The 26,726-nt window shown below is 40.1% G+C and overlaps 1 protein-coding gene across 1 annotated transcript; it reads left to right on the top strand.

The window, feature by feature from the left end:
- The first annotated feature begins 466 nt into the window (after nucleotides 1-466).
- eif3eb (eukaryotic translation initiation factor 3, subunit E, b) lies at nucleotides 467-23,342 on the top strand. Its single transcript, XM_072675375.1, has 13 exons — nucleotides 467-578; nucleotides 1,933-2,050; nucleotides 2,588-2,705; nucleotides 2,795-2,837; nucleotides 3,011-3,115; nucleotides 4,230-4,355; nucleotides 5,592-5,716; nucleotides 6,059-6,185; nucleotides 7,340-7,441; nucleotides 13,942-14,051; nucleotides 16,404-16,506; nucleotides 18,800-18,934; nucleotides 23,003-23,342. The coding sequence occupies exons 1-13, from the start codon at nucleotides 489-491 to the stop codon at nucleotides 23,039-23,041; spliced, it is 1,341 nt and encodes a 446-aa protein (XP_072531476.1). The 5' UTR covers nucleotides 467-488; the 3' UTR covers nucleotides 23,042-23,342.
- The last annotated feature ends 3,384 nt before the right edge of the window (nucleotides 23,343-26,726 follow it).

The following is a 26,726-nucleotide window of genomic DNA, read 5'->3' as shown; positions in this document are numbered from 1 at the left end:
TACTGCACATATAGGTTTGTAAACCTATATATATATATATATATATATATATATATATATATATATATATATTCCAACCATAAACCAACATTTACAAATATATATATATATATATATATATATATGACATTTTCAAATATGTTGGCATACATGGCATGCAAATATATTGTAATATATGTCATATGTCTGAACTACACATTGCCCTTTTACAATTCACACTTCAGACCCAACAAATAATCAGCTGAAGCAAGAGTAAACAGGGTTTCTCGGTTAGCTAGATATCCAAGTCCAAAGTCAGCCCTGTCCATGTTTTGTATAATTCAGTTGAAGAAAATCAGAGTTCATATAAAAAATACAGGGAAATATTTACAACACAGCAGTCATGCTGCGTGTGCTGTGCTGCGCGCATGCGCAGGGTCGGTCTGTGGGACAGCTCGATGGCCGCAGCGGGATCGCAATAAAGTTTTATAGTCATTTTGCCTTCCAAAATGGCGGAGTACGACCTGACAACCAAGATAGCGCATTTCTTAGACCGGCATCTCGTCTTCCCGTTACTGGAGTTTCTCTCAGTTAAAGAGGTGAGGATGAGCGCTGCCGATACGCTGGCTATTATACCCACGATGTTGGGCTTTTTAGTTCTGTACGGACTGATTCACGTGTAGCTGCCGGTTAGCACGTTAGCATTCAAGAGGCTAACGTCAGGTAGCGGTTCAGTCCAGGGCAGCAGAGAACAGGGGAAGCCGACCTAGCTAATGTGATCCATATGTACAGTTTGTTTTTTCTGTTTAAGCCTTCCAGCAGAATAGTTTTCAGTCGGTTGTACCTGAAAGTGGCTTTAACGATCGTTATAGCTAACAGTTTTAAAAGGCAGCCTAAATGTTCCCAGTATTGACACAGTAACGTTAGTTGGGATATTTTGATCGCCTGAATCGCCTTATTATGAAATGCTATACAGGATCATTTAATTGCTTAGATCATTGATCAGCAACAGTTGGTATAATGTTAATATAATAATAATAATAATAATAATAATAATCATATTTTGACATTCTGCGTCATCTTATCCCAGGGTAGATATAAGGTAATTGAGATGGTAATTATTTATCATTAATTATTTATTTATTATGAGCTGAATCTACATGATATTCCTGAAGGAAAGCAAATTTCACATTAAAACAAGAACACATTGTAAGAATTGTAGTTATCTTATGTAGAGACGCTCCAAGTACGTTGCGCATGCGCAGTAATGTAACCCTAGGACGCTTTGGTAGGACAAATTGAACACTTGTGTATTTACGATATTTACAAGCTAAAAGTCCGTGACTTTTACATTTTATTTTATTTTATTTATTTTTAATTTTATTATTATATTATTATATAATATATTATATTAATATTGGAGTTAACAATATTTCCATGTGGCTTATCTTAATTATCAGTAGCTCTCGAATTTACCACTAATTTTATTGCTTGATTATCATCCATATTCATGACACAGCTGCCTTCCCTACAGACTGTATTTGCGTGGGCTTTCCGTTGCCCTATAAATGTCATACATACATATTTCCATAAGCACATGTTTATATATGACCTGACTCATCTTCAAGAGAACACACTTTAGCTACTTGGCTTTGGTAAACGATTGAATATTCATGTGGCAGAATATTCACGTGGCATCCGCCTCTTTAACTGGTTATGTCTATTAAAATGGCTTATTTGCATATGACGTCTACCAGGATTATCGGGCAGCAGCGCAGGTGTTAAACCTAAATGAATAAACCTATGTATATGGCACCACCCGCCTCCGAGCGTCCACTCATTACCTGGCCTGGTTACTGTCTTAGTATTCATGAAGCAGCAGTTTAGAGGAGTTGGGGAGTGAGTCAGCTTGCTACTAACATGCCTTAACTCTGTTGTTTATTGCCCTTTTAGATTTACAATGAAAAAGAACTTCTCCAGGGGAAGCTGGACCTCCTCAGTGACACGAACATGGTGGACTTCGCCATGGATGTGTATAAGAATCTCTATCCTGAGAAAGAGATTCCACAATGTAAGTCCCCCTCCTCATTAGAGCAGTGGTGCTCAGCCTGGGTGCTGGGGTTATTTTACAGAGTAAGGGTTCTCAGTTCTCAGCCAGATGACTGAAGCCCAAAGTCAGGCCTGGCCTGTAGAAGCAGAGCTGTTGGACTTTTTGGCCTTAAGCTGGCCATCCCTGGAAGCACCACTGTCCTGCATGCCTTAGTACATTTGTATTATCAGGTGTATTGGCGTAAGAGAAGCTGTGTAATATGCAGGGCAGTGTTACTTCAATACAAGGATTGAGGATCACGGTTCCACCAAACATTCAAAATGCCTTCATACTTCAATTGTTGAGCGAGAGAGACTTACTTATTTAAAGTGGTTTACTATGAAAGATACTCAAGGTTTATTTACAGTGGGGATTTGAAGTTGTATCTATCTTATGCCAAAACAATATTAGGCATATCATGCAATGTAATGTCCATCATGTACTGAATTTTCTGCAGTTGGTAAAGTCTGTGCATACTTTGGTTGTTTTTCCCCCATCCTGACTGCTGTGATCCTGCAGCGCTCAGGGAGAAAAGAACCACAGTGGTGGCCCAGCTGAAGCAGCTTCAGGCAGAGACAGAGCCCATAGTGAAGATGTTTGAGGACCCAGAGACCACCAGGCAGATGCAGTCTACGAGGTGACTTATTGATGAATCTGAATTGAATGAAATCACGCCAGATCTTACTGGGTCTCATGAATGATGTGAAGTGGTTGGTTTTCTTAAAGGGATGGGAGGATGCTCTTTGATTACTTGGCGGATAAACACAATGTAAGTCACTCTTCTATGACTTCCCTGTTACACTAGGCATTAGGCTTACTGCATGGTTGCCTACAACATGCTGAGTGTAGTATTTGGCAGTTATGATATTATTAGAGGTGGTTGATGCAAGTGGTGCTATATTTAATTCAGCACTTTTTTCCCCCCTGTGTTCTGACCCACAGTTCCGTCAGGAGTACCTGGACACCCTTTACAGATATGCAAAGTTCCAGTATGAGTGTGGTAACTACTCTGGTGCTGCCGAATATCTCTACTTTTTCCGTGTTCTGGTGAGTATCTTGTTTCTCAGTAAATACTCTTTCTCTGTAATCTCTGTAATTTCTGAAATTTAAGACATGGGTCAGTGGTGGCTCAGCGGTAGAGCTCCGGGCTATTGATGACAGGGTTGTGGGTTCCATACCCGGGCTCGGCAAGCTGCCACTGTTTGGGCCCTTGAGCAAGGCCCTTCTCCCTCTCTGCTCTGGCTGCCCACCGCTCCGGGCATGTGTGCTCACTCTCCACTGTGTGTCACTGGTGTGTATGTGTGAGTTCACTGCACAAAAGGGGTAAAAGCGGAAACCAAATTCCATCTGTGGCCGTCACGTTTACATTGAAAAACAATGAAAATACACTGGTGCTACACCTTACACCAGGGGTGGGCAATTCCGTTCCTGGAGGGTCTGATTCCTGGACTGCTTTGGGCTTTTCCTGCTCAAACGCACTTGATTCAACCCCTATTTTAATTGCCAGGGTTAGTAGGTCTGTTAGAGCAAGAAAATCAGCAAACTGTGTTGGACTTTGGCTCCCATTCCATACCCCTACCTTACACCATTTTGTCATAAACTATATGTCCAATTGTTTTTGGACAGGTACTGAGTGCTTATAGTGTTTAGTGTTTATCCAATAACTGATAAACATCAGTGTGTGTGTGAGATTCAAACACCTGTATCATTGTTTTTGATTGCCAGACTATATGAGTGTATGCACTTTTAGAGGCTTTATTGGTTAATAGTAATGATTGATGCGCTATCACTGGGCTGCTAAATTGTCTTGACAAGTGCAGTAAGTGATGATTGATTAAGTGTACCTTTTCTATATAATGCATGTGTGTGTATAGTTTAACCTGCTGAAGCATTAAGATAATGAATATTATTTGGTTTGGCCTACAACTGTGTACTTAAAGGGGGCATTAAAAATGTGTTTTTTCACCACTGTGATAAACGTTTAATGAGAATCGAGACTATTTCTGCGCTTGAGTATCAGAGACAGCAGTCACAGGGCTTAGTATTTCACTTGGGATAAAAGGGAATCCTGTTTATGTTGAGCACTTCCAACCCACTGAGCCAGTGCCGCTCCAGCTGTTGATTAGAGCGCTTGACAGACTTATACGTTCCTTTTTGCCAGGTTCCCTCCACAGACAGAAACGCTCTGAGTTCTCTATGGGGGAAGCTGGCTTCTGAGATCCTTATGCAGAACTGGGAGGCGGCAATGGAGGACCTCACCCGTCTCAGAGAGACCATTGACAACAATGCAAGTCTAGAACTCTATAAAGCGTTTTACTGTCTGTGTCCTTGGCTGGGTTTTAGAAACATGAACTGTTGTCAGAGTAGACGTGTGTACTGTGTTATGTGTCACTAGGGGGCTCTTAACGTTGATCAATCTGGTACAGTTTTATGTGAGTCATGTTGGTCATGTGAGCTGCATTTACACCGTCTTACCAGTCTGGAGTGTTCGTTTAGCCATCAAAGTAGAGTAAGTTAATGTGTTTCTAATATCATTTGAGAACGAGGAAATCAGTCAACCTTAATTTTATTCAGAGGTACATTGAGGATGACCTTGATTTGCAATGTAGCCAAGCCCTAACATTAAACGGGGATTAAAGAAGAAAAAATAAAAGTACTTAAAAGAAACTTAAAAGTAAAGAAATTAAGGAAACTATCAAGATAGTTGAAGCTTAAGATAGTATAAAATTAACAAATGAAAATGTAAAACATTTAAATTCTATTCTATTCATTTTTAAATTGAAATTAAAATTACATATATGAAACCAGAATTTTTTTAACTTAAAAACAAAATAAAACAAATAAAATGATTCTAAACCCAAAAAGACTGCTACTACTATGAATAGTAGTAGTAGTAGTAGTAATAATAATAATTAAAGATAAAGTATTATTCTATATAATTAATAATTATATAATGATGGCATTATAAAATAATACTAAGAAATAATAATCATAGATTTATTAACACATAATTAAATACAATAAGCTAAAACCAAAACCAACTAAAATCAAATAAAAGTTCCAGGCAGAACGGAGGGGGTTAGAAATAAGTAATAAAAAGATTTTCCTGTAGTGAATTATAGCTCGCTGTGACTAAAAGCAGATGTTCCCCAGTTCAGCAGTTCAGTAAAGTTGTGCTAACTAGAGGTTGATCCAACCACTGGAGTGATTCTGATGATTACCATTATTAGCCATAATTATTATTTATCATCAATGTGAAAAAGGTTGCTGTAGGGCTGGAGAGTGTAAGAAAACATTGTTTCCCCATTGAGCTGCTACTGAGGGCTACAAGTACTGTAAGGGTTGCAAGTAATGAACCTCAATGCAGAGGTTATAAAAAATGTGTATAACCTGTTGTGTGTAACATTGTTCCACAACTGAAAATTCTCACTTTACCATTTGTGACCTTGTTCCTTTTTTTCTTTCTTTTTTTCTTTATTTATTGTATTATTTTTGTAACTATTTGAATTTCCTCTCTTTTCAGTCAGTAAGTTCCCCTCTCCAGTCCTTGCAGCAGAGGACATGGCTCATCCATTGGTCTCTGTTCGTGTTTTTCAACCATTCAAAAGGCAGAGACAACATTATTGAGCTGTTTCTCTACCAGCCCCAGTAAGTGCAGCTACAGAAACCCTCTGAAATTGAACTGAAAGTGGAGCAAATCCATTACTTATAACAAGGACCTCCTGCGTTTTAGAAAGTGCTGAAACTCTGGAGGCAGCAGTGCATGCTAGCGTGACTGAATAACAAGCTAGTCTTTTTTAGAGCCAGTTTCAAAACTCTGGGCAGTCTTAATATTCAGTGTGAATGTGTCAGTGTCGGGTGTAGCCACAGACACAGCAGAAATGCTTTCTCAGGTTGAATAAGTTGAACCAAAATGAAGACTGTCTTTTTGACTTTTGTATTGTGTGGATATGACGAAGGGCCGTTGTTGTATGTGGTTCATTTCTGCAGGTATTTGAACGCTATTCAGACCATGTGTCCGCACATCCTTCGCTACCTGACCACAGCCGTCATCACCAATAAGGATGTGAGGAAGCGCAGGCAGGTTCTCAAAGACCTAGTCAAAGTCATTCAGCAGGTACAGTGCTCTGCACAGTGTTTCCACAATGGGCTAAGCCTTATCCTTGTCTATTGAACACAGAGGTTTTATCATTAATGTTGTCTTTAATAGGTGATACATAGGGATGTCCTGATCAAGGTTTTTTTTTTACCCCCTGATCCTAGCAGAGTCCCTTAATGCTGACTATTGGATATTTATGATCTAATCTTTGTGTTTATATAAATAATAAATTTCCACAACATAGGTAAGATGTGCTTATATACTCTAGTAACCCCATTAAAATCACTATATTTAGTAACTCTAATTCTAAACTCTTTGTTTGGAGCATCTCTTTAAACAACTGTTATCTCTATAGTGTTTAATATCTTACAATTCAGTCTGACTGACCTACATGACCATTCCGCTCCCAGTTCCTTTGTGACCCTGCCGTCAAATCACTTAGTGTGTGGGCATTAGCAATAGCATAATCCTCGGTTATGAATGGGCCGTTCAGAGCTGGTCTAGAACCAGAATAAGGAGTGTGGTTCTCCCGCTGGTAGAACGGAGCATTTCCACCATAGTTTGGGTTCTAACCAGGCGTAATTTGAGAGTAATTCAACTGCCGCACTATTTAAGGTGGAATGGGGAGTTAGCATTACATGTTTGGATGTCAAATAAAGCTCTGATTTACTCACTGAAATAAGGTCACAGATGAAACCTGGGGTAGGGTAGGGTAATTTTTGAAAAAAGTGGTGCCTAGAGAACGGCAGTTGGCAGTTTGCTACAAAAAGGATTGGAACTTCGATAGGAAAGTGCCTGGATCGGCTTCTGATCCCGAGGCCCTGGCTCCATTCGGACTTCCCTAGTTTTCGGTACTGATCCAAAGACAAAGCAGTGTATGGTGTTCTTTGCACCTTGATCAAGGTCCCAATCCCTTCTTTGTAATACTGCAGACATCTCTCTCTCTGCACCTTTTTTGTAGCTTTCTTAAGAGGAACTGCTTAAACTGTACGGCTTAGTAGTGTTAAGACATGGTAGCTCCTGGAGAGGCGCCGAGCTCCGTACAGGAAGACGTGATGCTTGCTGTCAGTTCTTAAAGATTAATCTTGGCTTGTGTTTTTTTTATTTTTATTTTTTTTTTTTTCCTTCTTCTTCCATCTGTCCCCTCCCCCTCATCTCCCCTCTTGCCCCAGGAGTCTTACACGTACAAGGATCCTATCACAGAGTTTGTGGAGTGCCTGTACGTCAACTTCGACTTTGACAGCGCGCAGAAGAAACTGAGGGAGTGCGAATCGGTAAGGCTCACCACCTACCGGGAGACTGCGTGTGTTTTGTGTGCGTAGAAAGAGAGACAGATTTTTTTTATATCTGCTAGGGCTGTCATCCCTGCACTAGCTTTGAATCGTCGTGTTGGTTGGAGGCAGCTTCTGGCTAAAGCTCCTAATGCATCCTGTTGCTTTGAGCTGGAGGTCCATTCATCCAGTGCAAATCCCCGTCTCGTGTAATTTGCTGCTTTTTCTCAAAGGGCGGTTTCAAAGCACCACCGCTGTCAGTGCACAGGCCTCCAGCACTGAGGCAGCCTTTGCTCTCAACTCCACAGCTGGGCCTCAGGGATGGTTTTAGAAGGAAAAAAGGCTTGAAAAACCAAACCTTCTATTAACCTTGCTTCACATTTATTGTAACTTTTCCACCAAAGGACTTGGTAGTCTTGGAAAACTGATCTGAGTTCACCTGAAGTGCGGGGTTTTAGTGAGCTTTCTTATTGGCTTAAAGGGGAAATATTATGAAAAGCTTCGATTTTCAGAGCGTGTGCACATGCACATGGGTATATGAGGTGCCTACAAACACACAAACTCTTTTTTTGTTGGCTACCCTGGTCTGAAACAAGTAAAACAAATACCCTAATGGCATGACTCTAGTAGGATAAATCTGCTCTCCATTTTCCAAGCTGCTACTGTACAAAAATGCCCCAGCATTGCCTTTAAAGCAAAATTCTGAAGGTTTCCTTTCAAGCTTTCAGTTAAAAATGTAAAAAAAAAAAAAAAAAAAAAGATTTCATCCTTCATGATTCGGCAATGGAATAGTTTTCCGCCAGTCATTTGATAACTATTACAGCCTGTTTTGCGGGGCTCTTATAGACAGTGTGAACAAAGAGCTTCTGGTTTAAGGACCCCGAGTTTGAACTGTCTGGGCATGCAATGGTCCAAACACTGCTGATAATGTTTTGGTTCTTGAGTGTAAAAACAAGTGTGTATTTTATATACACTAGTTTTAGTTGATCATTTTAGGGCCATTCAGAAACCTTCATATTGACTGTCAAACACAGGACGGTGTTACAGGGAGTTACAATTGTGTTTCCTTTGTTGGATTGATGTGGGAGGGAATGCATTGAATTACCTTGGCTGCAGTCCAGTCCATGCCCAGACAGTCCAGATCAGACAGCGCTGTTGAGTTTGTTAGGGATGCCCCTGTATAGTCCAATCGAAGTACATTGATGTTGAATCTTGAAGAAGAATCTTAAGGTAAACACTAAGAATGCACCGATCCATCTTTGTCTGTTCCGATACAGATACCGATACATGAACTTTGCGCCTCTGCCAATTATACCTTACCACATTATATTGGTGTTGGTGTGGCGCAACAGATAACACCACCACCTGCCATTGAGTTACAACAACACCATGTGGGAGACCAGGGTTCGATTCCCGGTCTGGGTGACTATACTGCGCTACACCAATAAGAGTCCTTTGGCAAGACTCCTAACACTACATTGGCCCTCCTCTGTAATACGAGTAACCTTGTAAGTCGCTCTGGATAAGAGCGTCTGCTAAATGCCATAAATGTAAATGTAAATACCGTTGTTGAATTAATAAGCCATATACCTGACCATCTGGAAGAGACTCAAGGCATCAGAATAACAAATGAACACAGGTATAAATGAACCCAATTTCTGTTTATTGGTCACTAAAATGAAAAGCTTTGTCTGTGTTTGTAAGTATTGTCTGGGCTCAGGCCTTTTATTCTGAAATTTGAAGTCTGTGAGACTAAAAAGGGGCTAGTAGCTGCTCCCTTCTCGGAAGATGAGCTGGATTACTCACTGATAATCAATGACCAGTCGAGGGCACTCTGACCCTGGGTTATGAAGCTTAGAATACCGGCAGTGTGAGAATTTGGGTTCCGTGAATGGACCGGCCCTTTGAATCAGACTAATTATCTGATACCTGATCCAGCTAATTTTGTTAATATCGGGACAGATATTCAATCCTAGTATCGAACCGGTGCATCCCTAGTAAATGCTCAAAAGTTCATAATGTTCTTAAATTCTCAAACAAATATCGCTTAAGAAGTCTTAATGATAGACACATTTTTTTATGTTTTTTTTTTTTTTACCTGTTGAATATTTATATTGTAGCCTTGATGTTGCATTTTGCATTTCGCAAGACACTTTTCCATTTTTCCATTATTCAGTTAAACCTGTGGAAAAAAATTAAATTGTGTTTGAACTCGAAGTGGCGGTGCTGGAAACAGCAGAAGAATCCCCCCAAAATACCTCAGAAAGCCATTTTTTCCTTATATAGAAAATAGCAGTACTTTACTTTTATGGGTTCGCAATTATTGGAATGCAGGTATGCAACAAATAATTTAACAAATATAAATACATCACAAACAGTGCCAGAGCTTAGCCTAGCAGATTGAGAGCAGGCTTTTAATCTTGACTGCACAGTCTAAGACAGGAGTCTCAAACTACCAGCCCGTGGGTCACATGCAGCCTGTGAGGCAGCTTCATAAATAATAATGATGCAAATAACACAAATTCGATCTGAATTTATACATTTTACCTTAATTTTATTTATAATTATTTATAATATGTATTAAAGCTTTTGTTAATTTCTAATTTTATTTGTAGTTCTACAGTAATCACTTGATTTACATAAAGTTTATTTTCGCAGTGATTTACCCAGCCTGCTCGGATCTTCTAGCAACACATTAGGGCTAAGTTGTGGTGCTGTTTGTGGCGGGTCTAAATTTAGCTCTGTGCTCATTTGTTGCACACCTGCATTCCAATAATTACAAACAATTCGGGAGGTCAGGCAATCTTGTAAGGCATTTTGTGCTGTGAAGTATCCTTTTTGACTAAATCTCAAGCCCCATTACACAACCAAAACAAGAAAATTAGTATTCTAGGTCTGAGAGACGAGTCGCTAAGGTCTGACGAGTCGCTCAGCTTTGCTGAGGTCTGTGCCTGCAGCAGAACTATTTTCATGGAGCAAAAAGAGAAAGTGGTTCTATGTAGAGAGCGAGCTCATCACGAAAGCAGAGAAGCCGTATGTAGGGGGGACAGTTTTTAAAAGACTGTGTGCTTCAAGCTGCTCATATCCTGTACCCAGAAAAGGAGACTTAAACTGTAAATGTAATTCTGACTGAATACAGTGACTGACCCGATCAGCAGTTTCTCTGATGACCTTTATGATCAGCTGTGCATCAAAATACTGGCACTCGATGAGAGCCCAGACAGGAACAATCTTGCTCAACTTGCATGATTTGTCAGAGAAATAAATGAGAGACTTAAAGTGACTGAGTATACAACTAAGGACCTGTTCCCGGAGCAGTGTGATGTCATTGATCGTGTATATTGAAAAGTTCATAGTGGAGAAGATTTTATCACACAGATCTTTACTTTCAAAAAACTCGCTGGAACAACTAGGTGGGCAGCTTTGGTTCCCCCTTGGAGAATACTGCTTGGCTAGTGGCCTTCAGATAATTTGAGTTTGAGACCTCTGGTCTAAGGCAAGAATAAAGGGCTAGTGCAGGGCTAAGAAAATAATTAAGAACCCATTGATTACCAATTGTTCTTAATTAAAAAAAAAAAAAAAAAAAAAAAAAAAAAAAAATATATATATATATATATATATATATATATATATATATATATATATATATATATAAAATAAGATCTTCCTTAAGTATGAAGTTAAGGATTTAGAAAGAATTTCTTACTTGGACTCTTTTGTGAATCTGGCCCCTGCCTTAGTAGGCTGTTTCTGTAATCGCACATTTGCGATGGACCGTTCTACTCAATGTTTGCCTGACCCCTGATTATTATACATTCGGAATATCATCATAAATTCGTTATTATTGGAGTGCAGGTAAACAACAAATGAACGCAGAGCTAAATTTAGACACGTCACAAGCAGCGCTAAAAGTTAGCCCTAATGTGTTGCTTGCGACAGTTGGTTAGCACATAGACACTGTCTGGGAAGCACAGACGTGCAAGGCAAAGAGAGAGAGGGACAGGAGATGAGACGAAAGAATGTGTGCCATAGAGAGACACTTCGCCTGTCTGAAGTGGTTTGGATAAAAAAAAAATACTGAGTCGGAGCAAAAGAACATACCTTGCAAAGTTTGCCACGACGCTGTGATGTCTGGTGTGATCCCGGTCTTACATCCTTGTCCTGATTTCACTCCTGAAGGAGCCCCGGGCTGTTTTGGCGTCTGTCTGGTTTAAAATAAACCCCCTCGCTACTATCAGCGACCTTGTGCTCTGGGGTCTGTGAAACGTGTTAGGGTTGTGAATACCTTTTAAAGTATTACTATGGGGTTGGGGTGCAAGTTGGGCAACAATTTGTTTTACGTTTAGGAGAGGCTTCCATCCAATTTCACCCTGCGTTATTTTAAAACTGAAAAGCGATCCAAGACACTGTTCAGTTTTCTCACAGGTTGACGAGCTAACACTGCAGTTTTTAAATCAACCAATAAATGTTAAACAGCAAATGTTAAACTGCTCTGACTCAGGAGAGAGAGGCTTGGCTGGTTATCATTAGCTTAGTTAGCTATTAAACAAGTGACTCAAATCAGGGCAGAAAGTTGAGTTGAAAGTTTTTCCCCCACATGGTTTTGGATCTGTAGCTCATTCACTAAGCTAGTTTTTGCTTAACTAAAAAACCGCCACTTTGAGATTGAGCCTCAATGATGACAATGTTTTCTCATGAGGGAGATGCTGCCCCACACCATCACCCTGCCTCTATCAAAAGATGTTACTCCATCGGTGCAGCAATCAGCGTAGCGTTCTCTCTTCTCCACACTTTGACCCTACGATCCTACTGCCATAGGCAAAATCTGGACACCAGTGCAAACGGGCCTAACGGTGAAGGGCGGTCATGGCAGGCCTCCTGGCAGCCCGATGAGAACGGAGATTGGCTGTGTGCAATATGTTCCGGAGTGTCTAGACAGAGAGCTGTCTGCCATATCGTCCTGCAAACTTTGAATGCAAACCTGTAGAAGACTGCCTGCGGTGCTTAAGTACCTAAGAGAAAACGATCTTCTTGTGGTCTCATCTTGGGACGCTCACTTCGCGGCCTGTCTGTGACATCCCCATTATATGGAATTAGGACTTCAATTTGGAGATGGTACTAGTGCTCACTCCAAATAATGCAGCAACTTCGTTTTGCGGAACACCAGCTTAAAGTTGCCCTATCGCACGGACCCTATCCAGATGTCCCTATCAAACGTGGCATGACGATTCTTGGAGCAGACTGACCACTGTAGCAGGGTTCTTGTTCACAGATGGGGGTACGAGAAGCTCAAAGCAAGTGTCAATAGCGGCAGCAAAATAAGCTGTTTGGCTATTTGTCAATGGCAGAGAAGAGTAATAATTACTGTGGATCTTGGCTCCTCACTGTTTCCCTCTTACTCCATCAGCCTCTCTCTCTGTCCTCCACTGTGTGTGTGTGTGTGTGTGTGTGTGTGTGTGTGTGTGTGTGTGTGTGTGTGTGTGTGTGTGTGTGTGTGTGTGTGTGTGTGTGTGTGTGCTGTAGCACCCACATCTAAACTGTTCAGTCTTCCAGAGCAGGGCAATTTTGATGAGAAGCTGTTGTTTACAGAAAGTTAAATGGAAAAGATGTACATGTTGGTGAGCCTTTTTACACAGAAAAAGTCAAATCTGATCTCATCTGGTCACACTGGGGGTGCATTTTAATGACAAGTGTGAACAGAATGTGGTCAAAGTATATCCAGATACTATCCAGATACAAAAATATGTTAATGACTGGTGTAAACAGGCCCTTTTAGTCTCGTAAATGGTTTGTTTTTCTATAACGTGTGTGTCTTGGACTCCTAGAAAATGAAAAAGGTTTCATCAGTATTTTTAGATTAAGATACTATGTTAAGTTTTCATGTTGCACTGTAAAAGAGCTTAACACTGTAGACTCTAGACTGGTCTGTTATCTTCTGAGAATGCTCTTTACTCTCTTAAGAATTGGAACTGGATCAGGCTTTAATTTGTTTATACCCAGTCCATTAAAATGAGGCTGAATCGGCCCTGATCCACTGTGCCGGATCAAGACAGAGAGTCTTTATAAGTGATTAGTCACACATTTAATCACACATTACCCCTATAGCACCTCAAACAAATCTGCACATGTGCACTCAGACAGGCAAACACCCTGTTACCTCTCTGTGTGGTGAAGGAATAAGAAGTGTCAGAGTTGGAGATGTAGAATGATTACTCGCGTCAAAACTGACAGTGGCACTTCCCTCTGCTGCTTCTGTTGTTCTGCCTACAGCAATATCTGCCTCAAGGCTGAGCACACAAACTTTTTTCTAAATTTGGAGTCGCTAGTACTGTGACGACCTGCTTTTTGAGGGCTTGTTTGCAAGAGATCCAGAAAACAATATATAAGAAAGTTTAATCAAGTCACATCCTTGGCTCTGTACATATTCTTATTAGCTAGTGCTTTGTACAACCTTGCCCTCTCATTAATGCTGTATGGGGTGATTATTTTTGCATGTTTTCTAGGTACTGGTGAATGACTTCTTCCTGGTGGCTTGTCTGGAGGATTTCATTGAGAATGCTCGGCTGTTCATCTTTGAGACGTTCTGTCGGATTCATCAGTGCATCAGCATCAGGTAGTGTCTTGGGAGCACACTGATAGCGTAGCACACTAATCCTCTTAGCGCTGTAAATCGGGGTTAGCCCGGCGTGAATGCACTCAGCTGCCAAGATCAATGGGATTTCAGACAAACCTGCTGACAGCAGATACATGCCACAAACGAGGGATGTATTTTGGGAGCGATAAAGATTGAGGCAAAACAAAAAGAATACAGTGGCCCTCTTTGTGAGCGTGTGCCGGGATGTGCGTCGCTTTTATCCAAAGCTTATTGCTTCTCTAACATGTTTTTCAGGTCAGCGCTTAAACAGCAGTGCCGTTTCTTGCAGTCTCTGCCTGCATCATTTAGTTAGTTATCACCAACACAAATTAACAGGAGCTAACAGGAGCTAAACTTTCTGGTAATAGATGTATAGAAGGGCAAAAGTATTGGGACACCTGCTTATTCTTTGTTTCTTCTGAAATCAAGGGTATTAAGACACATTTATCCTGCTTTTGTTGGAGTAACTGTCTTTGCTGTGTGGGGAAGAAGGCTTTCTACTAGATTTTGGAACATTGCTGTGTGGATTTCAATGCATTCAACAACAGCATAGTGAGGTCAGGATGTTGGATGGTCACCACCCCACCCCATCCCAAAAGTATTGGATGATGCATCATCATTCTAGAGAACAACGTTTTACTGCTCCACAGCTCAGTGCAAGGGGAGTAAGCTTTATACCCTTTTAGCTTGGCATTAGGCATGGTGCTAATAGGTTCATGTTTATCTGCTCCAGAGAGAGGTAGTCTGTTTGCAATACTTCTCTACAGGGATAGGATAAGCTGTATGTATGTGCATTTGCACATCAGCAATGGGTGTGTCTTAAGGTAGCTGAATGTATTCATTAGACGGGGTGTCCACAAACATTTTTATTTTCACATCATATCATCATTCAGTAGACCAAAGCAGAAAGGTAGTAAACAGACAAGTACATGCTACCATGGTGGATAGCTCACACTAGATCAGCAGCAGAACGTGATGAGAATTTATGATGTTAAAATGTGTAGGTTGGAAGGTTGATGTTTCTTGATGAACAATAGAAAAGTGTATGTTTTACAGTATCTCAAATAATAGGTAGCCCACTTCTATTTGAGAGAACTCCACAGTAACTTATGTGGCAAATAGCTAGGGGGTTAGTTTCAGCATATTGTGTAGTATTCTATGGGACTGTGATGGTTTTAGCTTATTTGTAATGCACAGAAACATAGAAATACAAGAGCATGTTTTCAGTGGGAAATTGGAAACTCTGGCATATTTTACACAAATAAATATAAAACAATCCACCTGTAAATGACCATACAACCCACACTTAAAAAAGGTTGATAATATGAACAGAGCATATGGACAGCACATATTTACAGTACTGCTCCTATAGTACTTTTACCTCAATCTTAAATTAAAATATATTAACTTACTTAAGCACTTTGCAACATTCTGCCTATGGATGTTTGCCTTTTGTTTTGTACTATATAGCGTCACATTCCTGAATAGGGTTTTCTTATGGAACCTTCAAATAAGAGCTTTTACACATTTATGCTTTAGCAGCAGGATTTCCACTTCTGCTATCTATGTAAATGGAACTTGCTTATCTAAGATCATAAGATCTGATTATATTGACATTTTTGATAAATTATAATTTTATTTTTTAATTATACATTTTTTAATAATTTTATTTTTCTGTTGATTGACACATTCCCTGTCAAATAAATGAAAGAGATAGCATAGGTGGAAATCCAGCTTACTCAGTCTTGCTAGCATGAGGCAGACATGGTCGTACTGTATTGGAAATAACAGTTCACCCCATGTAGGTTCTGATTTACCAAAAACAGACATATTTTGAAAGAAATTAAATAGTTTTGTAAAAATTCAAGGATGATGTGCATCTTAAAAATAACCAGTGCATATAAATTGGTGACTTATGCAAAGCTTGCTTATGTATGGGTTTATAGCAATGCACACTAATGGCCGTTTTGCATGCTGAATGAAAATTATGTACTGTTGCTTTAAGAAAACTGCAAGTTCCAGGAAGCCATCTGTGTCGCTCTCTGTGTGCAGTCAGCGCGCTGTGATCAAATGCGGAGCAGCGTACACTCCCAGCCAGCCAGATTAATAAATAAAAACTGCAAACCAAACTGTGACATCCCAAACTGTGGACCTGCTTTTTGGTTCAGAACTTTTCCAGCAGTAATTGAAAATGAACGTTTCATGTCTTTTTAATAGGCTGATGGTGATGTCTCTCTAACGAGCGCATTTCACTCTCATTCTCTCCTTCTTTGCTCTGGAACCTCTCCTCTCATCTGTTCTTTCTCTCTTCTGCTGTTCTTTTCTCCACAGCATGTTGGCAGATAAGTTGAACATGACTCCTGAGGAGGCGGAGCGATGGATAGTAAACCTGATCCGCAACGCCAGGCTGGACGCTAAAATTGACTCCAAACTGGTGAGAAAGCCCAAAAGCTCCTTCAGGTTCCATTAGTTTGAATGTTGTACAGCGTTTGTACAGTCATGCTAGTGGGTGCAGTGAAGCAGCTGATGAATTATGAATTGCTGTCAGTAGATGCCTCTTATGGGAGACATGTGTGGTTATCTAATGTTCTACAGGATACACATACCATTAATGTCTTTACGCTTCCTGGTAAGTTCCCTAGGGCAGAAATTCTCCAACTTGGTGCAGCCATGGACCCCTTCCATTGTGGAGAAAAGTTCCATGGACTTTTTTGAACACAGAACAGATGAATTTGTACCCCCCCAATTTATTTGATTGGAGCAAAAGCCACTTGGGTGGCCTTTTAGCATTTTGCATTTATGCTCAGTAGCAAAGAGTGTCCAGACTTTCACTTTCACTTTGCTCTAAATAGATGGAGTGAATAAGAACAGTGTGGTAGCTTCATGGCTGCATTTGCTAAAACCCTAAAAAAAAGGTTATTTAAGGAATGAGTCCAGTGGTGTTTTATCATGTTGTCTTCGAAAGAAAATCTGAGGTCATGGAACCTACTTTGAGCACCAGTGACTAAAAGTAAAGGAGGCGTTCCAGGTGGTCAGATCAGGTAGAGGGAAAGTAGAGCGAAATTGCTTCAGGCCCACAAATTAGCCATGGTTCCCATTTCACTTGAAAAATTGTGAAATTTAAAAACTAATTTAAAGTAATGGAAATACTGGGAAAATTAATAAAAAATAAAAAATATCCTGGATGTTTTAGTCAGATTTTGAGCCACTGAGATTGCAAATTTTAGATACTGATGCCCTGTTCATTAAAGTTTGTAATGTGACAATGTTATGTTGAAAGATTAGCCATAACATTGATATCTGCCTAATTTTGAGTAGGCCTGATCTTACCATTTGAGGCATGGACTCCACAAGAGCTCTGATGGCATCCTGTTGTATCTGGCACCAAGATGTTAGAGGCAGATCCCTTGTAAGTTGTGAGGTGGGTCCTCCACAAATGCTCAGTGCTCATGACCCTGTTACTGGTTCACCAGTTGTCCTTCCTTGGACCAAAGGTTGGTAGACCTGCCTGATGTTTTGGAGATGTTCTGACCCAGTCATCTAGCCGTTCCAATTTGTCCTCGTTAAAGTGGCTTAGATTCTTGTGTCTCTACTCAATTTTTAAGTAGCACTGACTGTTCATCACCAGCTGATTGTTAACGGGTGATTTAGAGAGCAAGACGGAGAGCTAGAGATTGCGTCGTCTTCTAAGTCACCCTCGCTGTTCCTAAGCATGGCTCAGTGTTTTCCTTTCAGGCCAGCTCATTGCTTGGAGGACTGCCACCAACCTCTTGGACCAGCTTCTCTGCCTCTTTTCATCACTCAGGGCCGTGGCACCGGCTTCCCACTTGTCGGTTTCTTGTCCTTGCTTGCGCTGACCCCTTGCAGCTTCTTGGCGTTAAGCTGCAAGACAGTGTGTCAAGTTGATGCTACACTGACTTCTCATAAGGAGAATATTGCTGCTGCACTATGTAAGCTGAATGAGTTATCTCAGGAGAACTGCGGAACGCTGCATAAGTCATATTTGTATGACATCCTGTAATATTATTCCACAGCTACTCTAAAGTCCACATGCTACTTTCAATTCAGATGCCGGTTCCGATTCTCTCAGATTGTCAACTAATGCACATTTATAGCTGACTATTAGGAGGATTAACACTTCCCAACTGTATGAAGGGCTGCTTTAAATCCTTTTGGCCCTGTAGTTGCATCAAAGTGCAGAAAAAAAGAAACCCTGTTATTAATTGCATCATAGTAATAAATAGCTACAATACCACCAGAGGAAAGCTATATCGACTAAAACTAGAGCTGACTGTATATGTTGTTTTTCTCTGACTTTCTCTAGCTCTCAGTAATTTTAAAGCTGCAAGACAGGATCAGACAATATTATAATAGCACTACTAGCTTATAGTAAATGTTGACTGCTAATGAAGTTTCCACTTTGTGTTATTGTATTGAAGAAAAGCTAACCTATAAAGAAAAGGTTGTTATTTTGTTTACAAAAGGAAAATTGTTTATACATTGGTATTTCCTATTACAACAGTCTTATATGCCTGGGCTGGGTTTCCCATAAGCATCTTGGCACAAAGACGGCAGGTAAATGGTCAAGTAAGTATCATATTGACCACTCTCTTAACTCCCCTTACCAGTTAAGGGGAGCTTAAGATGCTTTTGGTCACCGGAGTCCAGATGGCTCCTTTATGTCCCGATTGTTTTGCCAGACTCTGAATGTGACCGTCTCCCTGCAGGGCCATGTAGTGATGGGCAACAATGCCGTGTCGCCGTACCAGCAAGTTATTGAGAAGACCAAGAGCCTCTCCTTCCGCAGCCAGATGCTCGCCATGAACATCGAGAAGAAACTTAGCCACAGCAGCAGAAACGAGGTACAGCAATGATTGAATTGTTCTGAGTAGACATAGAGGCCTTGATCATTCATGCTCCAGAGCCAGTTCCTGGATAAATCATTGTGTTTGGGGATATAATTATAGAAATTATGCCTACTTCTCTTAACCCCTTTTACAATCTAGAGCCCACCAGTGGTCCGAAAGTCGCTGGTGTGTAATAAAAGCCTTTTTGCATTCAAAATATCTATATTTTTCCAGTAGTATTTAAATGGTATTTAAATGGTAACAGTGGATATCTCATCATTAGATACATTTTTCATAATTATATTCAGAGGTGGCACACTGCCACTTTTTCTCTTTCAATAGTAGAACTAAAACATTCATTAGCAATTTAGGTACTTCCAGAATTAGTTATGCTTAATGTAAATTTTAAATACTTGTCAAAATGATCATTAAAATTCTCTCACACATTTGCTCTCTCTAATAAGGAATTTTATGTGACATTTTAAAAAGGAACACCTCGCTAGAAAGAAGGCAGAATCCAAATGTATTAAGGGAAAAGGTGCCTCCCCTCATTGCAATTACACTTTCTCTACCAGCTGCACTCATTTAATGGCAGAACGGTTTTGAAAATGCATTCCAACCTGATTGCATTTTCACACCCTTCCATCTGTTAGTCAGCTCATGTTGTTTAATTTGGCCAATTTGCTCAGGGGAAATTATAGCTGCTGGTTGGGCAGTGGTGATCCTGGTGGTTAAAGCACCGGGCTATTGATGACTGACCAGGTTGTGAGTTTAAAACCTGGACGCAGCGAGCTGCCACTGCGAGCTGCCACTGCCACAGCTGTCCCTCTCTCCTCCTCGGGTGGTGTGGGGACTGTGATGACTGCAGCACAACTAAATGTTCTACAGCTGAGCAGATAAGGCTTTATGGTAAACTTGGGTTTGGAAGGGAATGTTGCTGTTCCTACATCAGCAAATGCAGTGAAACTGTATTTTAGTTATATTCGCTGTTTGTTCGTACAGTAGCTGACCCGAGCTGAAAGTTTAATCAAACGTGTAGCAGAGTTTTCTGCTCTATCAGAGAGGATAAACAGCAGAGGCTGAAACACTGTGCTTTCACTTGGGAACGGAGGGACTCGCCACACATGCCACATCGCCGGCTGTGCATTTGCTTCTAATATTTATGGATTGTATGATGGGTAAGAAGAAGTGCAGGGGAACACTTTGAAATTATGTCTAATCTGCCTATATTCTCGTCAGGGTGGCACTGATTTTTGCAGTTGTAAATCCGATGTGTGAGCATACGTTGGTATGTACAAAGGTCTCGCGTATGATATGATGTTGCTCTATTCCTGCTGATAGTTGGGTAACATTTAACTTGACCTATTGACTGTCCCATTTGTGAATGCTCGTGATGGATAATCAGAACTGCTCTGCTTAGCTGCAGTAATTGTAGCAACAGTTTGCTAACATACAACCTAGCTGACGCTAACCTAGGTAAAGCTAATTACTTCCCATGAAGTTGTTCTCTCTAACATTGTATTATGGGATTGGTTTGTTTGCACACTCATCAGGCTTATATGGGGCTGAGCACGGAAGGGAGGGGTGTGTTAGTTTTGCTGTCGAGTTCAAATATCAGCAGTCAATCTCAAGAATCATATACAGCTCCTTTAACTTTATTAAAGGATTCCAGATTTCTTTCTACAGTAGTTTTTGAACAGTGGGCATTATTAGCAACCAAGAGAACCAGCTAATATTTAGTTTTCATCTAAAAGTTGAACACCTCAAATATATGGATTTAAGTAGCTGCTATGAGAGCAGAACTTTAATTTTACATTGCAAGTGGCAATCATCAAGCACTAATCAAATCAAATCAAATTTATTTGTATAGCGCTTTTTACAACTGTTGTCACAAAGCAGGTTTACACAATCAGTAATTAGCAAAAAGACAAGAAATCAACAACATAAGAAGTTCTGTGCCAAAGAAGAGCCCCACCAGTTTGTACAGATGTTCCTGTAGTAACTGGGCAATACTACAACCCTAGTGTGTAATAAGCCTTAGTGCATTACAAATTTTCCAGTAGTATTTAAATGTTAACAGTGGATGTCTTATTAGATGAATTTTTCATAATTATATACAGAGGTGGCACACTGCCACTTTTTCTCTTTCAATACTAGAACTGAAACATTCATTAGCAATTTAGGTACTTCCAGAATTAGTTATGCTTGTCAAAATAAATGCTTGTCAATATGATCATTAAAATTCTCACACATTTGCTCTCTCTAATAAGGTTTTTTTTGTGACATTTTAAAAAGGAACACCTTGCTAGAAATAAAGCAGAATCCAAATGTATTAAGGGAAAAGGTGCCTCCCCTCATTGCAATTACACATTCTTGACCAGCTGTGCTCATTTAATGGCAGAATGGTTTTGAAAATGCATTCCAACCATGAGAAGACATGAAAACCTAAGACCCCCAGTGAGCTGCCAAAGGCGACAGTGGTAAGGAAAAACTCCCTCAGAGCTGGATGAAGAAACTTTGAGGGGACCAAGACTCACAAGGGGGACCCGACTCATCCTCCTCTGATCAGAACTATTTATGAATTATTGATAAAAGTCACCAAACCACCTAAACTGTTGTACTGCTCAGGTGTGCAACATATTCTTAATCATAATATAATATGCATGGTGTAGTATAGCTTAATATAGTCATGGCAGTGATGATGAGAGTAATGATAGTCCAATGACCATGTTAACACCTAAATGGACTAAATTAACTATCTGCCACTATTAATATTACCAGTATTAACTATGTCCCATAATAGAGCCAGTGGAGCACAGATAATAGGTGGTGTTTTTAGACTGTCTTTATTTATAATAGCTGCTATGTGCATGCACAACCAGCACAGTTTTCCGAGTCGTCTTGTCTGCATTGTTGTTTTAATCTCGTTCCTGTTTGTTTAGGAGAAGTTCCGCAAATTCAGGTTTTGCAGGAACTGGAACGCTGGTCTGGGTAAACCTTGTAGTGTGGTACCTGTAAGACCGCTAGGGACAAATTAGTTGGAATTTGTCATTGTGTGGAGTCAATAAAAAAAAAAGCATCACTGATATACACTTGTATAAATATATTATTAAATATTGTTAGGAAGTCATGTACACCTATTCTTTCATGCGAGTAGTCTAAGCCTTTTCTTCTTGGTGTGCAGAAGCCCGGCCGTGGTGGGCTGACAGTTTACTGACAGACGGAAGGCTGTAAAAATGAAAATGCAACCAGCTTGGAATCCATTTTTAAAGATAGTTTGGCACAGAATGGGGGGAAATGTGTAGCGGCAGAGAGAAGTGCAGTCTCTGTTTCCAAATGTATGTGGGACATTTTAATTATGATTATTATTTAGGCTCCTCCCTTGCGTAAGCACACAAAGCATAAACAAGGTTGGTCTGAAAATGCATTTTAGTTTAAACAAGCCAACTTGTAAAGTATCTAAATCACTGTAAATGAAATATTAATACTTGTTTATGAAATCCCAGCCATATTACATTGTAAGGCCAATACCATGACTACGGTGACTTCAGTGCCAACAAGCTGACCTAAATATAACTCTGGCCCCTCAGGGTCCCCAGTGTGAATGTCCAAAGTATGCCTTATGAACATCTTCCCAAATTCGAATAAATGTCTGCTATATTGTACCCCTCTCTATGTTGAATGGGTGGTCCTTAAAGAGGCTGTGCGCGTTGCCATGATAATGTATGGAGGGCTGTCAGTCACACACTTTCATTAGCATATTAAGGCCACTCCCAGACCGTTCTCGGAGAGGCCTGATGAGTGCATTAACTAAACTTTGCTAAACACTTCACTGAACACCAGCGGTTTAGTATTATACCCAAAATATCCAATCTAATATATCAAAATATGTTTCCAGGGGCTTTAAGGTATAGATAGTGCGTAGACTATCTATACCTTGTTTTGACGCACTGGTGGGTCCTGGGGTTGTTAATCTGTTCATTCAAATGTTTTGGGATGTTTTTGTTGTTGTATGCGTTTTTCTTTGATGTAAATGAATTGTCTATTATTCTGTTAACAACCAATCCTTTTTCCCTTCTACAGACACCCAATTGGGCTACCCAAGACTCCAGCTTCTATTAGACCAGTGAAACAATGAAGTGGATTAAGTCCTTACACTCCCTCAAATACTAAACCTAGAATTTTAACTTTATTTTTATGAATGCCTCTTAGTTCATTTCCAGTTATTTCTAATAATTCCCTTTAATATTGCACTTTTAAGTTATTTGGGATACACCCTTTGTTTACTCATTAAACAGTAACAGATTCTGTTTTGAGCAGTTTCTTTGTGATTCTTTAATCACAAAGCCATGATGCTGCATTCTGCCTCGGCCAATTGCCATTCAGTGTTCCATAAGCATGAAATAAACAAATTCCAACTGTCCTCCTGAGCGTCTTTTATCAGTTTTGTACCTCACATGGAAGCCTTTAAGCTCTTTAAAAACATTGCCAGACACAGCAGAACTACATCGATCAGCAGTAACCTTAGCACCACCTGCCTAATATTGAGTAGGTCCCCCTTGTGTTGTCTAAAGGAATCTGGGAACTAAATGTGTCCAGAATGAATCAACACATGAGCTATAAGTGATTCTAAAACGATAAGAAAGCTTTTGAACACTAATTGTTGGACCATGGTCCAGACCCAGACACTGTCCTATCCACTGCCCTGTCCTGTCTTTTTCTCGCCTTAGGGTGCAGGTTTAGCCGCCCTTAAACTCTCAGCCATCTCTTGCGTCGGCCAAGCAGATCTGTGCATTATAATGAATGACACGCATACAGGGAAGAGTTGGAGAAGAAAGTGAGTTCAATGTGAAAAACTAACAATAAAAATGTTTACTGAATTGTAACTGACCTTGTAATTTGATCTGACAATCAGTTGTTGATCTACATAAAATGTTGACCTAACTGCTAGGCGACTTCAGTATAGTACAGAATATGGCATTGAATCATAATGCAAGTTAGACGTAATGATGTTCTGGACCTTGGTTCGAGGAAATGTTCTTTGATGGGACCTTATTGAATTTTAATTCAGTAACCTTGATGGATTTGAAACATTGAGAAACAAGTAAAAACAAGTTCAATATCCAGAATGCTTTAAATGGTCTAAATTCATAGTTATGTAAATCTTTGTTGTGTTTGAAATATTGTGGAGCATCGAAAATGCATTTTAATGTGTTTTTTATATTTATATGTACTCTGTTTACATTATTGAATTTGATACGATTTATATACATGGTTTCAAACTTTTTACCAGTAGCATAGGCAAACAATTGTAATTTCTCATTTTACTACTTTTTACTTTTTTTCTTTTTTTCTTTTTTTTTTTTTTTAAAGAAATGTAAAATAAACACAATCGCATTTGCTTTCTTTTTTTGACCAACAAACCCTTGAAACTGAGAACTTAAAACTGGGAAAACAAAGTCTGTGTTGAAATTGAGCACTTTTTTAAGTTTTTCTAAGTTTGTCAGAAATATCCTAATTTGTCAGAAATTTTCCTGAAAATACCTACTGCTGAGCTAGCATACACAGAGACACTGTGATTTGAGCCTCCAGCAAGTCAACTCAGTCCTAGCACTTCACTCAATAAAAGATTATTTTTATTAAAATAATTTATTCATTTATTTATTTTTATAATAATCATTTTTTAATTGAAGTAATAATCATATTAATTATCCTTTTAACACAATTTTCTAATTACAAAGAATACAATGTAATGTAATACATTAACCGCCCCCATTAATTAAGGCAAAAAATTTGGGCACCCCAAACTGAATGTATTGAATGATCACATTTATCTTGAGAATGCTTACAGATCTCCCTGTTCTAGCTTTAGTGGACTTTGGTGGTTACAAGACTGATGAGATGTTTCTCCCACTAGGTGGCAGCAGTGATCAACTTATTATTTTATCCAGTATCGCTTCAAACCGACAATTATAGCACACCACTCCCCTCTATTCATACTACGGCCCGTTATGTAGTTCTGTTAAAAGGAGAAAGTACACTTTATCTGATGTGTAATTGCAGAGTAGTACTGAGTCTTGGAAATATTGGGGTATTTTTTGCATGTGTGGGTTGGTCATTTTAAGGAAAGTGCTTAAATAACATGTACGGTTGTGGTTTGACGTTTACATACGTTCATCATGAACATGAATGTCATAGCAATGTTGGGCTTTTTGTGTTCTGTTTCTGTAGTGAAATAAGTGTACAGCAGACATATTTAATAGAACAAAAGAATTTGGTGTGAGTTATAGTTGTATATACATATACCACACCTCATATTTGGTTAAATATAGCTTAGCAAGTCATATTGACCAGATTGGTTGGCTTGTGTTTGGGTCATTGTCCTGTTGCAACACCCAGTTGTGTCAGGGTTTCACCGTCTAGCTGATGGTTTGCAGTTAGTCCTCCTCCTTCATCATTTCATCCAATTGTACAATGCACAAGTTCCACTAGCAACAAACCAGTCCCAGAGCATTGTTGCTACCACCACCATGCTTAACAGTTGCTACAGTGTTTTTGTTGATCAATCCAATGAGTGCTGTCAAACAAACCCTTTTTAGATGGGAACAGAGAAGCTACCAATCATGCTGTAGCCAATCATGATCACTGACAGGTTGTTAACAGGCATTTTGGACCTTTCAGCACTGCTGAATAAATAATTATGATGTATGATTTGCTCATTATGATGCTTATTTATTCTTTCTCAGAAAAAGAACAGCTCAGAGAAATCACTGAGGACCCAATATTGCCATTGCCACATTTATGGCCATGATGAGTGTATGGAAACTTCTGACCACAACTGTGGGTGATACTGTAGAGCAGGCATGTGAGTCACTATTTCACAAATTACAGTTTAGTTTGAATGACAGTAAAACATTCTTCTACCAGTACTGGTAACATTCACAGTATAAGCATAAGTCATGTATTCTGGTGCTTCTGTTTATTTCTAATAATTAGTAATAATAATAATAACAGTAGTGGTTTAATAGCAATGGTTTCCACCCATTTCTAGTTAGGAAATGAGAACCTTTAGGAACTTCTACATAACCATTCTCAGTCCAGACTCTTTCTAAATACCAGTGCACCTTTAAAGCATTGTGTTTGCCCTCTCCGGCGTGCCATGTGTCGTTAAAGTGCCTTGGGCACATTTCTAAGCATCCCCTCTACCATTAGCAGACAGGTTTCTGAGCGTAAGGGTGAAAAAAAAAAAAAAGAGGGTGTGTATGTGTGTGTGTGTTCAGTCGGGGAGTGGCAGCTGGATATTCCAGGCTGAGTTGCGCCTCTGTAGCCACTGCTCTTCTCGGCGGAGGCAAACACTCACACGCGCACACAAACACACACACACACACCCACTCCTCTAGAGCTGACGTGGGCTGTGGGCTCGATCTCTCCCAGCTGTTGCCCAGCTGCCGCTGCCACAGCACCAGCTCCGTACAGGAAGGGAGAACGAGCAAGAGTGAAAGAACGAGCAAGCGAGAGAGAGAGGGGAAGGAGAGTAAGACTGCCGCCCAAGAATGGATGCATTGCAAGACTGGGCCCTGGCTCATCCGGCACCGGCCCGGCTGCTGTGGGTCATCGTCCTGGTTCTGGCCACTCTGCTGGTCTGGAGCTTCTTCTTCTGCTGCTGGGACACCCGGAGTTCAGTCTCACCGCTGGAAACCTACCTTTCAGGTAAGCTGTTTTGGTTTCTTTCACCATCCTTGTCACCTGAAATCAGCTTCACTTGCTTGATCCCTCTTAGATGCAGCTCATCTCAGGCCCGTCCAGA

The sequence above is a fragment of the Salminus brasiliensis genome, chromosome 3 (genome assembly GCF_030463535.1).
Source record: "Salminus brasiliensis chromosome 3, fSalBra1.hap2, whole genome shotgun sequence".
Lineage (NCBI taxonomy): Eukaryota > Metazoa > Chordata > Actinopteri > Characiformes > Bryconidae > Salminus > Salminus brasiliensis.
This window is presented reverse-complemented; position numbering and strand designations above follow the sequence as displayed.

What these genes read in the sequence shown, in the direction of transcription:
- eif3eb (XM_072675375.1), top strand. Translation starts at nt 489, where the DNA reads ATGGCGGAGTACGACCTGACAACCAAGATAGCGCATTTCTTAGACCGG. An exon ending in ACTTGGCGGATAAACACAAT is followed by an intron (nt 2,838 to 3,010) that starts GTAAGTCACTCT and finishes TCTGACCCACAG; the next exon opens with TTCCGTCAGGAGTACCTGGA. An exon ending in CATCAGTGCATCAGCATCAG is followed by an intron (nt 14,052 to 16,403) that starts GTAGTGTCTTGG and finishes TTTTCTCCACAG; the next exon opens with CATGTTGGCAGATAAGTTGA.